Source organism: Thrips palmi, unplaced genomic scaffold (assembly GCF_012932325.1).
Source record: "Thrips palmi isolate BJ-2018 unplaced genomic scaffold, TpBJ-2018v1 HiC_scaffold_2, whole genome shotgun sequence".
Lineage (NCBI taxonomy): Eukaryota > Metazoa > Arthropoda > Insecta > Thysanoptera > Thripidae > Thrips > Thrips palmi.
In genome coordinates this window covers 5,060,152-5,074,897 of record NW_023144629.1, presented here as the reverse complement: position 1 = coordinate 5,074,897, position 14,746 = coordinate 5,060,152, and the positions used below count along the sequence as shown (strand labels likewise).

The following is a 14,746-nucleotide window of genomic DNA, read 5'->3' as shown; positions in this document are numbered from 1 at the left end:
GTGGAATGAGCACGTCCAATTTTGTGCCCGTGTTTTGGACCCCAGTCATTGGGAAAATGATTCGTTCTCGCATTTAGAGTTACATTCACAACTTGTTTATTCACCAAAATCACACACACAAACACACACACACACACACACCAAAAAAAAAGTGTAGTTCTATCAGCACCTTTGAGTGATGGTGACCTGAGCATCCCGGTGGGGGACAAGTTGCTACAACTATACAGTTCTATACAAAAATGACAAAAAAATAGTTAAAAATACTATCTTTTCATCTCGAAATCATATACTATCGTCTCAAATACTTTGTATGAAGAGTGGCAAAGTCAACACAAACATGATATCCACAGACGAGCAAAACAAAGAGATGATCAAAATTTTGCACAATCCAAAGGGTAAAACACTATTCATAAATAAGTATTTTCAAAAACTGCCAAGGTCAAAGAAAATGCTCGAAAAAGGAATAGATGAGGCTGAATTTTAAACACAAGTATATCAACATACGAATCACTTCATTAAACTCTCTAACTGGAAGCACTAAGGAAACCCTGATTTCTTTTTCCATGGCTTTTTTTAAAAAGATTACAGGAAAGTCAATTTTCTATTTCTACAAGAAAATCACATATTTGGTCAAACCATGATGTTTCCTCACTTACTGCTGGATTAACAGATAAGAACTATGGGAACACTAAGCCCTTAATATTGCTTACACATACAAATGTAACATCTGTTCCTTTGTTTTTCTCATGAGCTAATGATTAGAAACAACTGAGTTTTGATATCTTATTTACATGAGTAATATAAATGATGGGTTTATAAACAGCACTATATATTAGATACATTAACAATAACAGGGGACAGATGTTTGTCATGAAAACAGTATTATGTCAACAACTTGATATCACATGCCATTTCTTTAAAGTTTTATGCTACTAAAAATTGATATATAGGACAATCTATGGCTCTTTAACTTGAACTACTCTAAAAATCAACAATTAAAGGATATTCCATGTAACAATTTATAAATTTTCATAAATATTTCCACACTTGTAATGAAACATTGGGTTTACTTATACCTCAGATGATGTTGCAAAATTTGTGATTATGACCTCCATGATGATGATTATGAACAATTAAGACTTTAAGAAAATATCACACAGTGCAATATCTTAAGGGGCATGATAAATTTGAGTGATTAAGTCAGAAAACTGATGCATCAGCGACGCATCCTGCTTTCTTGAATTTGGAGACAGTGGGAAGCTCAGAACAGACTTCGTCTGCCTGAGCCATACTTGTATCATACAGTCACTCCAACTTCCCCTAGTATGTCTGAGAGCCTTGTCAGATGAGCATTCAGAGCTGTAACATCTTGGTCAGGTTGGCTGCGATGGACAAGCTGGAATGCATTCATATACTCTAACTCAGAAAACTGCGGTCCTTTCTCAACAACACCACTGAGAATTTCCTGCAAGAATAAATGAATCTTAGGGAAAAGAACCTTGATGAATACGACAAGGATAGTTTCACAAATTTATACTTGCCTCAGGTGTAAGATAAAAGAGCTCATAATAGTGCCTTGCGTGATCCAAAGCTACTTCTCTTGTCATGGTAATATTGGTCAAGGATTGCTGCAATGTAAATATGTTGCGGCACATTTTCTGAATACCACCTTCATCGATTCGATCAATATACTGGGCAACACTCATCAATATTTTGGACATAAAATGTCCCAAGCCCTCAAATACGTACTGCAAAAAAGCCAAGAATCAAACATGAATACATTCTTAAAGTAAATATTGATTGACTATTCTTTGTATGATGAATGAATGAATGAGGAGTAACTAACTTTGCATTTTAGAGGCTGCAAAATGCTTGTAAGTGCTTCATCACAGCCAGTCAGAGCCCTGGTTAGCTCTAGAACCTTAGGATCTGGTTCCTGAGAGTCCATGCCACAATCTGCCAATCTGCCATAATCCTTGACTTTGGGTAGGAGATAGTGGAAGCACTGAACACGAACCTAAATTTCAGAAGGGAAGAAGGTCCTCAGTAACTTTTCTCTCTCTCTGAATAACAATAAAAAACAAAAAAAGGATCCCCACCTCAAGATGTAAAACCAACAGGCACGTATCTGCAAGGTCTTCAAATTCTTTGGCCAATTGCTGCAATCCATCGACAGTAGCATTCTGTACCACAGGGCTGGCTTCTGACATAACTCGAACAACAGGCTGGGTGGGTGACTGACGAGGAAGCTCACTGGCAAAGTTATATAAACAACCAGCAAACCATTCCTAACACAAAGAAATTAAAAATTAATTTCCTGCAACCATATTCAGCAGAGAACTATACTAAAACAACTTCACTAACCATGCTTTCTTGCAGTAATGCTAAACTGCGTAAATGTTTCACATCTGATATGATTTCATGATGGTTCACTCCTCCTTCACCTAAGGCACTGGCTAGAATTTCTGCCTCCTTTTCGTTTCTTTGACGTATGTCCTCAGGACTCTCTTCGTCTGTTGTTTCCTCTCTATGCAAGGCACGACGCTTTTGTCTTTGGAGATGAATAGCCTTTTGGGCTTGTAAGTTTGCCCAGTTTGGCAAAGATCTGAATAGAATAGCATATAATTTGTTCAGCAAAGATGTACTTAAAAAAAATAACTGTGCAAAAGGGATGTTGAACACTCACTTTATAAATCTACTTATATCTTCATCTTTCAAAAATGCTGCACTGAAAATACGTTTATCCTCTGACTCTGGCTGCACCTTGCCTCTGTAGGCAGCCTGACATGTTTCACGATAGCTGCAAAGTAAATTACTAACAATTCCTAGGAAATGTTCCGTATAAACAGGCAAAGCCATGATGAGCTGATGTAAACCCTTGACACAGCCGTCTACTGCAACAGTGCTCTGGATGAAAAAAAGAATAACAATGGTTACTAAAACTAAGTCATAAAGGTACAGATTATATCCAAACAGTGCAAATTTAATGAAAAAACATACCAAAAGGAGAGGCCGTGTCCTCCTGAGTTCGCGCATTTGCTCTGGAGTAATAATACCTCTCCATGCCTCTGGTGACTTCGTCACCATTTCTATAGTTGAAGACATTTTTGATTGGTAACGGCCAAGGAAAACTTCTTTAATGTAGTCAGATAAGAATGCATTGAGTGTGCAAGGGACCCTTCAATAAATAAAATATTTTAATCAGATCAATAAGAACTACTCATAAATTTGAAAGTAAACCGGCAAGTAAATATACCTACCCAACTTTGCAGTTTGTTGCCATTTCAATTTCTTCTATGAATTTTGTTATAGGAATAAATATGAGAGTTATATTGTGGGGATCAGATGAACAAATCAAAAGCTTATCTCTTTGAGGGCGGCCATCAGCATGAACCTAGAGCCAAGGTTAAATGTTACTGGAAGGAAACATAGAAGTAGCTCCAGGTAACTTCTTACAGTATTTTGGAGAAACTTACTTTCAAACCAGATTGCTCTTCTGCAATACTTGTATTTAGAGCATTTAATGAATGCTCGAACTTAAATAGAGGAGTTTTCTTTGGTCTGTAATACAAAGTGTCATGATAATTTTGAATGAACCTACAAGCAGTGAAGAAAAAGAGAAAACACATAAAAATTTCAAACACAAACCTCTGTATCTTTCGACGAGAGAAATAGGAAGATATATCACTACTTTGTTCAGAGAATGATGATGTGGCTTGTTGTGCGTCGGCTGCTGTGTTCTGAATATCTAAGTAATCAGTCAGAACTAATTGCATCTGCAATAAAAATATCACATACAGAAATCTGGCATTTGTATTCAACTAACAAGAGTCTTACATGGAAATACTACTTACCACTGCCTGCACCATTGACCACAGGTCAGATATTTCATACAGTCGAATATTCTTTAAATTGTATTTTTCGCATGTTTGTCCCATGCGCTTTAAAACAAATCGATGCCCTTCTGCGATGTGGCGGAATTGATCCAGTAAAGTATAGAGGAGCTCAGGCAGGGGATGGTTTGGCTGAGTATTGCCTGAGCCACTTCCATGCCCAGCTTTGTGCCTGCCATCTCCATTCGGAACCTGAGATGGAGTTCCTGGTCCATTTGGAATACTCACTACACTAGGCACAGGCCACAAGGAGGGCCCTGCCAGCCCTGCTTGTCCAGTGATTGGTGCTTGTAAAACTACGCCATCCAGCAAAGCACGGGTAGTTCGTGAAACAACTCCCAGCAGCTCTGACTGCATTTGAACCCTCAATGACTGCAGAGAAAAAATAAATATTTCATTCTTTGCTTTTAATGACAAACCTAAAAGTTTGCTTTGACATGATAAGCAAATAATTTACCTCTACGGCTTCGGGTATCTTTCCAAGAACTGCCAAACACTCAATTATAATCGCAACATAGTGCTCTGGATTGACGTGAGTGGTTGTGAAATCAATATCCTCTGACAAGTCAAATGCATCAACTGCTGAACCTTTTGGGCTTAAACCGGGTCTAAAAGTAAATAACATGCAAATTAGTAACATGTCTTGCACATTTGAAATTAGGCGGGAATCTTACTGCAGTTACCTATTTGAAGGGGTTCCGGGGAATGCTGTTACGTCAAGTAGATTGCGTCTTGCTTTTCCCCGTGCTGAAGCTCTAAGTTCAGAAGCACGTTGGAATGGAGATGCACAGGCATTCATGTCTCTTCCAGAACCCTGACGTCTAAGAGCTAGAACATCTTGCGTGGACTCAACATATAAGTGATGACTCAACTCTTCTAGCAACTTGACATGTAATTGTTGTTTCTTTGCTTGAAGTTCATTCCTTAAATCTCGTAGAGCTTCTACTTTCTCCAAACTACCATCACCAAGTGAAAGTGCAGAAACTAACAATTTAGTAGCTTGCAAATACTGCTTTTTGGCAAGATGTATGGCCAGCTGAGAGGGTACTTCACGTAATTGTTCTCTGAAATTTGTAGCATACAATCAACGAACTGTCAAAGTTATTTCATTTTTGTATAGTGAATAAGCTAATAAATATAACTCACATTTCTTCCAGCAATTGCAAGACATGTTTATGTTCTACTCCTTCAAGCCACAGTTTCTTCAGTTCATCTCTTCTACAGTGTAGCAGCATTTTGCAAGCCTGTAAGTTTTCTTTGACAGCAAGTATTTTTTCTCTAGATGCTGTCACGGTGGCTGATAACTTAGCAAACACCTGTTAAAAAAAAAATTTGTTGGTTACTCCTAGAGATTATCCAAGAGTTAATGAAAAAGGAACAGGGTCAACTTTCTTGCCTGCATAACTTGTGTGAGATCATTGTGATGAAGTGAAATGAGCTCATCAAGTCTTTGATCACTACGCTTGTATTCTTTCTCAAGCTTGGCTTTCTCACGGTCACGCTGTTCATTGGATTCGCTTGCAGATAGAGTTCTAATAACGGACATTAACAGTCCACTCTGAAACAGAATAACGACACATACACAGTTATTGATCAGTATCTATAAATAACAGGATGCTTCATCTCAGCAAAAATTGTTAAACAAACTACATGGGAGAGTACAACTGAATAAAATAGACCCTAGGATTCTTTCATGACATGGTCTGCCCATTCAATGCTCAATGTAAACAAACTAGGATGAAATGTCAAAAGGTGAAGGGTAGGTTAAATGTGACACTTGTCATTAATTCACCTCCATAAAAAGGAGGTAGACGTTCATACAACATAACTGGAGTTGCATGCAAGTGCCTTTAATGTATTGACTCCTTCTCTATCAGCATGACTTTCCGAAATCAACATGTTTTCAATCTTGACAGCGGTGACCTCCCACCCAAAGAAAGGTTAGGACACGAGCCACCAGGGCACCTCATCAAGAAAAAGTTACGAATTATAATGAACGAAAGCCTTCAAAATGTACTTTGACAGAAAAAATTAGTTTCTTACGCTTTCTTTTGGCTGCTTGACGCTGCGAGGCGGTTTTGTTGGGGGCGCGACCCCCGCCATGGTGGCCCTTTTGGGAGTTGTCCTGATTCAACTGAGTACTGAATACTTTCTCATACCCGAGATGGACTAATTTGTCATTCCCGGTTAGCTGCCTGCTTTGCTGCTGAAAAGAGGCTTCGGCACTTATTTCAGTTTCCGAAGCCAAAAATTCGTTGTAACACTCCTTCAAAACCATGAGCAACTCAGAAGAAACCTCTGAGCTACCCACGTCTGAGCTCGGAACCAAGGAATAGTATGCATTTATATATTATTTTTCCACTCCTCGTGGCTCTTTGGGTTATGTTTACTTGATGCCTCCTGACACCTTGTTTGGATTTCAGTTGGGATTCAGCGTACCAAACCGAACTGGCAAATTTTAAGGACCATGGAGATGTCGGAGAAATTTGGTTCGGCGAAGATAGCGCAATGCGAGTTGTGAGGTTTGTGTGTGGTCACTCTGTGTTGTCGTACTTGTGACATGATTTTCCTGTACGCTTTTTACCTCTGCACGCAGGTGGATGTGCAACAGTGAAGACATCCAGAGCAGCGACAGCATCGTTGACTTGGGATGTGGCAATGGAATGTTGCTCGTAGAACTGGTAAGTTTTTCACTGTTTCCTTGAGCTTCTGTTTTATTTTCCCAACGTAAAATATCATTTTACTTCAATTAGGCTGATGAAGGATTTACCAATCTTACTGGAGTCGATTACTCGGCAGCGGCTGTGAAATTGGCTGAGGAAGTTTCATCAGCCCGCCAATTGAACATCAAATTTGAGGTATTAAATGGTTTGGGTGTAATTGAACCTCTCAATAATAAATGTCTTACTGTGCAATTTCGGTAAATTTCCAGACATGTGATATTCTGGCTGATTCGGCATGTCCATTTAATGGTAGAAGATTTAAAATTGTCCTTGATAAAGGAACTTATGATGCCATAAGTCTTAATCCAGAAAATGCCCAAGAGAAACGAAGTCTTTACATTGAATCTGTAAACAATCTATTGGATGTGGAGGGACTGTTCATCTTAACATCTTGCAACTGGACTCAGGCTGAACTTGAGGCTCATTTTAACAAGTGTAAGTGATCTGCTGGACAGATTTTACGCATGTAATTATTGTAACTGTTGGAGAGCTTTCATGTTCACTTAAATTTCATTCCCAGATTTCTCAGTGGTTTGCGTTCTTCCAACTCCACAATTTCAATTCGGAGGCAAGACTGGTAGCAAAGTTGCATCGGTCGTATTTCAAAGGAAAAGCTCACAATGAAGAGGCTTTGGGTTGTCAGTAAATGTACCTTCAAACATTTTTGTTTTTAACACCATTTCTTTAATTATCTTTTTTAATAAAGAAGTGATACATCATTTTATTATAAAACCATCGCTTTCATTTACATAAAAAAAGATAATCTAGTGATATATTACATTTACAAAACAAAAGCCATGAAGAAAAAAAACCTAAAACACGTCTAATTTTGATTGAATTTTAAAGTGATCACTGTAGGTGTGTGTGCAGTTAAAGTATCACTATCGCAAAAAAAAAGGATCATCACATTAAATTAGCCTGATTATTCCAGAACACTAAATATCTATGCGTGCCAAATATTTACAAATGAAATTTGGAAAAGTGGAAATTCAGCAAATGTAGAAAGCCCAAAAGAAAGACTCACCAAATCTAAATTCTGGTTGTTAAAGCAAAGATGGTTCAGTTGGCTACTATAAGACTAACAAATGACTCTTCTGGTGCACATTCTGAGGTGCGGTAAAGCAAATGAACAGTAGTGGTTGTGACTTCTCCCACCTAAGCGTCTAAGAAATGGAAATTACTGTTATATGTTTTATGGGCACGGACAAAACAGGGTAAGAGTGAAGTCACGATGAAATAATTTTATAAAAGTGGGCACATTAATGGTCAAGGTGAAAATGACAGAGGAAAAAGACAGACATGGAGAAAGATGACTCTGGCGGGGGTAGCCACCCATTTTTGGTCGCTGGGTCAGTGTTGCTCGACGTTGGGAGGGCGCGCCGCAAACTGATTCCGGGTTCCGCTTTCGTCGCTCTGTCTCTCTCGCCCTCATGGGGCGTCCCGCGAGGGTGCGAGAGAGACAGAGTGAGTCTGCTGGCCGCGGTGGCGTCTGGCGTGACGGTGGTCGCCGAGCCACTATGAACAGCTCCGCCGGTCCGTGGAGACGAGGACGAACAGCGTGAGGAGGAGCGTGACGAGCCAGGGCAGGGCCGCGGCGCAACCTGCAACAAGTCACGTTGTCACGCCGAGCACCCAGAGTACGTACAGTCGCCCGACTTCCGTTTCCCGCTCATATCGTTATCGAGACCGGAAGGACCGACAGTGTATCGTCATTCGGTGTTCGGCGGCACCCACCACTGCACAGCGAGTCGTCTATGCTGGGCTGGTACTCGTAGCCCTCCTTGCACGTGCACTGCTTTCTGCTGGTGTCGTTCGGCGTGATGCACTCGGCGTTGAGGATGCAGTCCTGCGAGCTGCTGCACGGCTTTCCGGGGACTGCAAAGTGAGAAAACAGAGTCAGTCGTGGTGGCGGTGGGGGACTGTGGGGTGCGAGGGTCGGCCGAAATTGCAGGCCTCGGCCACGTCGGCAGTGGGTCAGGGAGTCGGAGTCAGGGACCGCCCCTCGGACCGGCCCCTCGCACCGCCCCGTGGAAAGGAACAGGAACAGACGGGCAATTTTGCGGTGGAGCGTGTGGCGAGCGGCGAGCGCCCGGCGGGTAGGCAACCTGCGGGCGGGCAGCGCACGCCAGCCCCGCGGGACGGCCTACCCTGCCGACTGCAGGCGCTCCGGGAGGGAGCCCCGCCAACCCACGGCCAGTTCACACATGCCTTCGGCACACTCTCACAAAAACAAGGCGAGTTTTGCCATGCTGGCGTTCAAAACCAACCCCTTCTTATTTTGCCAAGTGGTGCATGCTGTAAAGTTTGCAGGCCCTCTCGCGGTGACACACCGCGTCGCGCCGCAGCAGCATAGTATCTCCGCGGGGTTTATGTTGGCCTGCTGGCAGGCTGGCTGGCTGGCCGGCTGGCCGCTTAGCATGCTAAGTACGGGCATAAAGGCGTCAGGCGGTGTATCGATCCGCGACCCGCGTCGCCGTGGCGTCGCCGTATCCGCCGCGTCTCGGCGGCCGACTTGAGGCGTTTCGCCGCGGCGCCGCCCGGTGCGGCGCGCGTGCCGCGGACGCGGACCTGCCGCCCGAAACCAGAGAGTCCTCCAAACCGAGTCACCGAGTCACCCCAAAAAGCTGAATGTCGCAGCGCGGTCGCCGCACTGCACGGCGGTGATTGCGGCTCGCGGGATTAGATTTCGACCGGGCAGTGTACCCACGCTGACGACGCCCTTGAAAAGCATAAAGCTGAAAAAAGGGGTTTGCAGTCGGCGGTATTCGAACCCAGACCACATACCGGAGGCAATGGCGGCGTGACTCCGTGGGGTGAACAGGGGGTAGCATGACTTTCGGAATTCCACACCCCGTCGACGCCCTTGCTTTTTTTTTCTGTTCACTTACGGACCGGCTGGGAGGTGCACTTGCTGTTGACGGGCGCCGTGCCGTCCCGACACAGGCAGTGCTTCTTGCCGTCCGCCTTGTCCAGCATGCACGTCGTGGAGGCCGTCCCCTCGCAGTCCGCCCCCGAGTTGCACAACCGCCCCTTTGGCACCTTGGCTGCAAATCAAGACAGCAAGCATCAGCCGCCGGTTCCGTGGCTTCAACTCCCGGATACTTCAATTATTTTTCGTGCATTTTTTTGTAATAAATAAAAAAATGAATGCACTTTTTTTTTCTTGTTATCATGCCGTACGGTTGTGCTGCCTGCTTGATGCGTTTGTGCTTTCGTTCCGTGGGGGGGGGGGCATTCATCGTGCATTCGTCGCAACGCGCCATGCAAGATGCATTTTTGCATTTTTTTTTCATTGTTTTTGTTTTTAAGTTTATTTTGTGGGGTTGAGTGCGAGTTTCATGCGCCTTCGGCAAGCCTTCGGGAATATTCATATTCATGCATCGGAACGGTATGGCTCGGCGGACTCGGCCGTTGCCCTTGTCCGCGCGCTGCGCTGTGCCGGTCTTGCAGGGGCTGTCGCCCGGCTATTTCAGGCTCCCTCCTCCCGCGCAGTCTGTCTCTCTCGCACTCGCGGCTGTGGGGCGGGTGTGCGAGAGAGACAGACGGGTAGTTGCAGCCGGCGGTCGCGGCGGTCGCCTCCAGAAAGATGCCAGCCGCGATTAGCGCAATAACCGTTCTACGCAAACATGGAAGCTAGCGCCCTGTCTCTCTCGCACTCACGGGGCGCCCCGTAGGGGTGCGAGAGAGACGGAGCGACGCCGTGTGGAATCACTGTAGGGTCTCCGCGGGTCGGCAGGCACGGGTTCAAGGTTCGCAAACTAGATTTTCGACAACAATGCACACGAATTTCGTAGCGTTCTTTCCGAAATTTCCGAAATTTAGCTCCACCTCCGCTCGACCACCGCCCAGGTGTCTCTGATCCCAAGCCCCGCCTGCCCTTGGCTCCCTTGGCAGGGGTGATGCCCGCCCCCGCCGACCGGGCTAGTAGTGTATCGTGGACGTGACCCTGCACAACGAACTCCTCGACGTTCAAGCGGCGTGCGTCTCTTAGCCCAGAAAATCGTCTCGAGAGAAGATATTTTGGTTTCGTCCACTGCGATCGGTAAACATAACCGTCCGAGTAGACAATCCATGAGCCATCTCCAGATGCGCTAGTTGAAAAGGGTGGAAAACACGCGTGCGGCCGAAGCACCAAAGCTCTCAAGGTCACGCGATAGTATTTGTACGGCACGGCGGCGGCCGGAGGGGGGGGGGGGGAGGAGGCTGGGGGGGCAAGCGGCGGCGTGGCGGTGCGGTGTCGTGACGGGCGCAGGTAAACGGCGATGGCGAGAATACTACTGCCTTAAATCGAAGAAACGAGTTGTCAGCATGTCAGACGGGCTGCCAGCAGCGCCAGCAGTGCCAGCGCGCTCGTGTGTGGCACACTGTGTGGAACGTGGAAACAGCCAGGCCGCCGATGCAGTCACGAATGTGCCTCCAATGCCCCCTCCCAGCGCGCAGCGCGCAGCGCGCCAGCACCTCCCGAAAGTATCATGCAAAGCCCGCCGCCGAAGCTTGGCGAAGCCGCCAGACTGATTTCGCACAGCGTGCCGCCGCCGTCTCTCTCGCACCTACGCGACGCCCCCCCGCAGGAGTGAGAGAGAGAGACGGAGCGACGATACACTGTGGAGTTGATCGGGATTGAATCAGTGAGGGGGGCCCTCGCCCTGAGAGAGACGAGGCGGGTTGCGTGCTGGTGACGGAGGCCCTGTCCTCGACCAACACATTTTTCTTGAGGGCTCCGGAAATGAGCCCAGTTCAAGGCATTCCCTCACTTCACTTTCTGGCTTTTCTTTGTTTTTCTTTCGGTGTTTTTCCTTTTTTCCTTTTCCGCAGTTGATTGATAGGCAGTGCTTTCGGGGTAGTTTTGGGTGTGGGTGCACGCCAGCGCGGCCCGGCCAGCCATGCATTGCACACGTCGCGGGTTCGAACCCGGCCGCGGCGAAAAAGGCCGAAAAAAAATATGAAACGACAGTGGGACGCAACACGTGCGTAGTGCGTACTCACCTGTAGGCGTCTTGTCCTTGTTGTCCTGGCTGTTGGACTTGCCGAAGGCGGTGAGCGCGTCGACGCTCGTGGTGCCGAGCACCGCCAGCACCGCCACCAGCGCCACCAGGCAGTGGGCGCGCATCCTGCTGCTGCTGGGGGCCGCTAGGGGGCCGCTAGGGGGCCTCAAGGACCTCGGCTCGGACGGGCGGCGAGGCGGCTTGGCGGCGGGGCGCGGAGGCGGCCTGAGCAAGACGCCGTCTGGATGCGGACTGGAGGCCGAAGCGTGCCGCGGCCCGCAGCACCCCGCCGAACCGAACGGGGTCCTCGCCGTGCCTCCAGAAGCTCCCCCCTCTCCGCGGCCTGCCCGGGGGTCTTGGCCAATGGGCGCGGTGGAGGCCGCGCGGCACGGCACGGCGTGTGGTCACGCCAGGGCAGTACTACACACTACGCTACCGTGGCCGCCGAGGGGGTGGCGGTTCTCCCTCGCCGTCCTCGTCCTCCTTCCCCTGCTCGGTGTCGGTGGCGTCCTTCTCGGCGTCCTTGGCGCTTATCTCGCGGCCCGGTGTCCACCCGGCCGTCCAAGTCTCCAGCGCGGCCCGCCCCGCGGCCTGCCGCGCCAGGGGAGGCCGGACCCTCCGAGAGTCGTTCTAAGTGGCGGCAGCAGGTTTCTAGCCCAACGGCGTGAATCAGAATCTGGATGATGAACCTCAGGTGCCATCGCCGCGCCAAGCAATATTTCAGTGAAAGCAGTTGTAATGACTAGTGGCCGAGCCGCTAGCACACCGTGCGGAGGGCCTGAGGGCCGGAGGGTGTCAGAGAGTAGTTTATGGAGGCGAGGGGCGGTGCAGGCGAGAGGGAAAGGGAAGGGTGGGGCGTCTAGAGGCAACCGCCCCGCCGCCCGAGGGAACAAGATAGAGCTGGTTCGAGCCCGCTGCCCGCTCGCTTTGACCACCCGAACGAAAATCCTGCCCCCCGCGCGCGCGCGACCCAAGACATTTCGTAAACCGGCTGTCGACGTTGCATGAACGCCCGAGCCATAAACCGGCTAATAGTGCCCCTTCACTGTAAAGGGAAGCAGACCACGGCGCTGCATTTACCGCGCTCGCGGGCAAAATGACTGGAGAGGTCGTTTTCACGCTCCACTCCTCCAGTGTGCGAATTTTAACGAAAGAAAAAAAATGTTGCCGCGGTTTTGGCGTTTCTTTTCGACGACCCAGAGAGGCAGAGTAATTTGCAATTAGAAATTCATCAACGTTGGGGGTTGTTTTTTGTTTTCGGGTGGATTCAATTTGGTCGAGAGTGCCCCCCCCCCCTACCCCTTGCACTGTAGTGCGGCGGCCGTTCTAATCCTGCACTGCTGCAGTCCCATTTGCACCGCATCCCCCCACCACCACCACCACCGCCTCGCCTCCCCCTATCCGGGCGACGACGGGCAGCCGGCCACCGACCACCGGGGGTGGACGGAAGCGCGGGATTTTGAAATGACCTCCATTTGAAATTCAAATGGCGGCGGGCAAATCCTGAAGCTCGAGCCAGTCAGCCAGTCCGCCGGGGCGGAGGTGAAGGGCGCAAACACGACGGTCACTGCGACGACCGCGCCGTGCCACGCCGCGTCGGGGGCAGGCCGTCCACGCCGCCGTCCAGGTGGGGGTACCGTGACGTGGTGGGTGACGACACCGAGTGCTCCCCCGCCCCGCCCCGATTGACCTTGCCTGCCTTGGCTGCAGCGGCCGCCCCGGCGCCCCGGACGCCATCCGCAGACCGGAGACGGCGCGGTGGTCAACGCGCCGGTGACGTCACCGTCGTCCGCCGCCGCCCACCCCCTGCCACGCGAAAGTACGCGAAGTCCTCGAAGGTACATGTTTTTTGGTCTGAGGAAATGCTCCCGGGACTCGAACCGAGCGTGTGACCCCACCAATGGATTCCTCGTCTTGAGAGCAATCCAGTAGTGGGGTCACACGCTCGGTTCGAGTCCCGTTAAGCGACTCTGGAGCTCAAAACGTGTCCGGGATTTCGACCGCCTCCACCGGTCTTCTGGCAAATGGACTCTGCGTCGCAGTCTTCACCTTGTCGTGGACTCGGACTCGCGGTGCCCCGGGTAGTAAAAGTTGGGAGCGGGCCCTGCCGCCCTTATCGCGGGGCTGTTCTTGGAGGCCTCCTTGGCGCTGCGGCTCGCGGCCCGCGGCCCGGTCACCGCGCGGCGCCGCGCGTGTCGCCGTGTCGCCATGGACGCCCAGCGCGCCCAGCGCGGCACGCCACGGCCCGGTCACCTCCAGCGGGCCCAAGTGCCGCACTCTCTCGCACTCTTGGGCGCGCCGCAGGGGTGCGACAGAGGCAGCGCGACGAACGCACCCCCGGCAGGCGAAGCGAAGGCGGGCCGGGGGGTCAAAGTTGAGGGCCCGTCTGCGAATTGCGAGTCGGCCGACGGTTTGTACCGAAGCATGTCTAGATCGTGCTCGATGCACGATAGCCCGGCCCTGGGCGCACCGCGCCGCACCGCGCATCCTGGCCATCCTGGGCCTAAGGTCAAACGGCCAAGATAAGAGTGCACCTTGAGGAGGGGAGGGGCGGGTGGCGCACGTATATTACCTCGTTCCGTTTCGGGGCGCGGCGCGGCGCGGCGCGGCGGGGCCTGCCGACATTTAGTAAAACATGCACCGCTTTTGCAACTTCTGGAAGGCAGTGCCTCGCGGTGCTTCCGGGGCGCTAATAGGGCACGGCACGACTCGCGGCGGCTTTGTGTGTTCGGGGTGGTTCGGGGGACGGGCCCGGCGGCGAAGAAAACGGACCGGCTACGGGGACCGACCGGGATTCGAACCCGGGACCGGTCCAGTTTTCCCCCTCTTATTTTCTCGTTTTCGCCGCTTCGCCACCCGGTTTGTGGGAGTGTTGAAAGTGGCGCCGCGCCTCGCGTTTGACACGCGGCGTGACTCGTGCCGCCACTGTAACAAGAGAACACGCCGCCCTCCCCCACCCCCTGGGCCCGCCCCTCCGCTTATCACCTGGCAAACACACCGCACCACACTCACACTCGTCGCCACCTGGATGGTCTCTGTGTGTATTTTTAGCCTCGCGTGCGTATTATTAGCTCGCGCGGTCGCAGGGCGGAAGGGAAGGCCCACAGTGGGCCAGAGGACCGGCGGAGGCGGTCGAAATCCCGGA

The 14,746-nt window shown here is 49.8% G+C and overlaps 3 protein-coding genes across 3 annotated transcripts; 1 reads left to right on the top strand and 2 right to left on the bottom strand.

The window, feature by feature from the left end:
• Positions 1-72: 72 nt before the first annotated feature.
• On the bottom strand, positions 73-5,996 carry LOC117647010 (exocyst complex component 4). The gene is made up of 16 exons (XM_034388489.1): positions 5,937-5,996; positions 5,290-5,451; positions 5,040-5,209; positions 4,577-4,957; positions 4,351-4,501; positions 3,855-4,265; positions 3,649-3,776; positions 3,477-3,561; positions 3,261-3,394; positions 3,001-3,178; positions 2,687-2,907; positions 2,365-2,605; positions 2,100-2,288; positions 1,847-2,017; positions 1,542-1,748; positions 73-1,465 (listed from the first exon to the last, which is right to left on the bottom strand). The coding sequence occupies exons 1-16, from the start codon at positions 5,994-5,996 to the stop codon at positions 1,298-1,300; spliced, it is 3,057 nt and encodes a 1,018-aa protein (XP_034244380.1). The 3' UTR covers positions 73-1,297.
• A 38-nt stretch (positions 5,997-6,034) lies between these two features.
• Positions 6,035-7,348, top strand: LOC117647011 (EEF1A lysine methyltransferase 2). Its single transcript, XM_034388490.1, has 6 exons — positions 6,035-6,228; positions 6,317-6,415; positions 6,490-6,574; positions 6,647-6,751; positions 6,826-7,051; positions 7,137-7,348. The coding sequence occupies exons 1-6, from the start codon at positions 6,170-6,172 to the stop codon at positions 7,238-7,240; spliced, it is 678 nt and encodes a 225-aa protein (XP_034244381.1). The 5' UTR covers positions 6,035-6,169; the 3' UTR covers positions 7,241-7,348.
• Positions 7,306-11,796, bottom strand: LOC117647013 (low-density lipoprotein receptor-related protein 1B). Its single transcript, XM_034388491.1, has 4 exons — positions 11,603-11,796; positions 9,505-9,660; positions 8,351-8,491; positions 7,306-8,217 (listed from the first exon to the last, which is right to left on the bottom strand). The coding sequence occupies exons 1-4, from the start codon at positions 11,724-11,726 to the stop codon at positions 8,132-8,134; spliced, it is 507 nt and encodes a 168-aa protein (XP_034244382.1). The 5' UTR covers positions 11,727-11,796; the 3' UTR covers positions 7,306-8,131.
• Between the last annotated feature and the right edge of the window lie 2,950 nt (positions 11,797-14,746).

What these genes read in the sequence shown, in the direction of transcription:
- LOC117647010 (XM_034388489.1), bottom strand. Translation starts at nt 5,996, where the DNA reads ATGGCGGGGGTCGCGCCCCCAACAAAACCGCCTCGCAGCGTCAAGCAG. An exon ending in GCAACAAACTGCAAAGTTGG is followed by an intron (nt 3,179 to 3,260) that starts GTAGGTATATTT and finishes TATTTATTGAAG; the next exon opens with GGTCCCTTGCACACTCAATG. An exon ending in TGCAGCCTCTAAAATGCAAA is followed by an intron (nt 1,749 to 1,846) that starts GTTAGTTACTCC and finishes GCTTTTTTGCAG; the next exon opens with TACGTATTTGAGGGCTTGGG.
- LOC117647011 (XM_034388490.1), top strand. Translation starts at nt 6,170, where the DNA reads ATGAGCAACTCAGAAGAAACCTCTGAGCTACCCACGTCTGAGCTCGGA. An exon ending in GAATGTTGCTCGTAGAACTG is followed by an intron (nt 6,575 to 6,646) that starts GTAAGTTTTTCA and finishes TACTTCAATTAG; the next exon opens with GCTGATGAAGGATTTACCAA. An exon ending in TGAGGCTCATTTTAACAAGT is followed by an intron (nt 7,052 to 7,136) that starts GTAAGTGATCTG and finishes TTTCATTCCCAG; the next exon opens with ATTTCTCAGTGGTTTGCGTT.
- LOC117647013 (XM_034388491.1), bottom strand. Translation starts at nt 11,726, where the DNA reads ATGCGCGCCCACTGCCTGGTGGCGCTGGTGGCGGTGCTGGCGGTGCTC. An exon ending in CAAGGACAAGACGCCTACAG is followed by an intron (nt 9,661 to 11,602) that starts GTGAGTACGCAC and finishes CTTGATTTGCAG; the next exon opens with CCAAGGTGCCAAAGGGGCGG. An exon ending in AGACGACTCGCTGTGCAGTG is followed by an intron (nt 8,218 to 8,350) that starts GTGGGTGCCGCC and finishes GACTTGTTGCAG; the next exon opens with GTTGCGCCGCGGCCCTGCCC.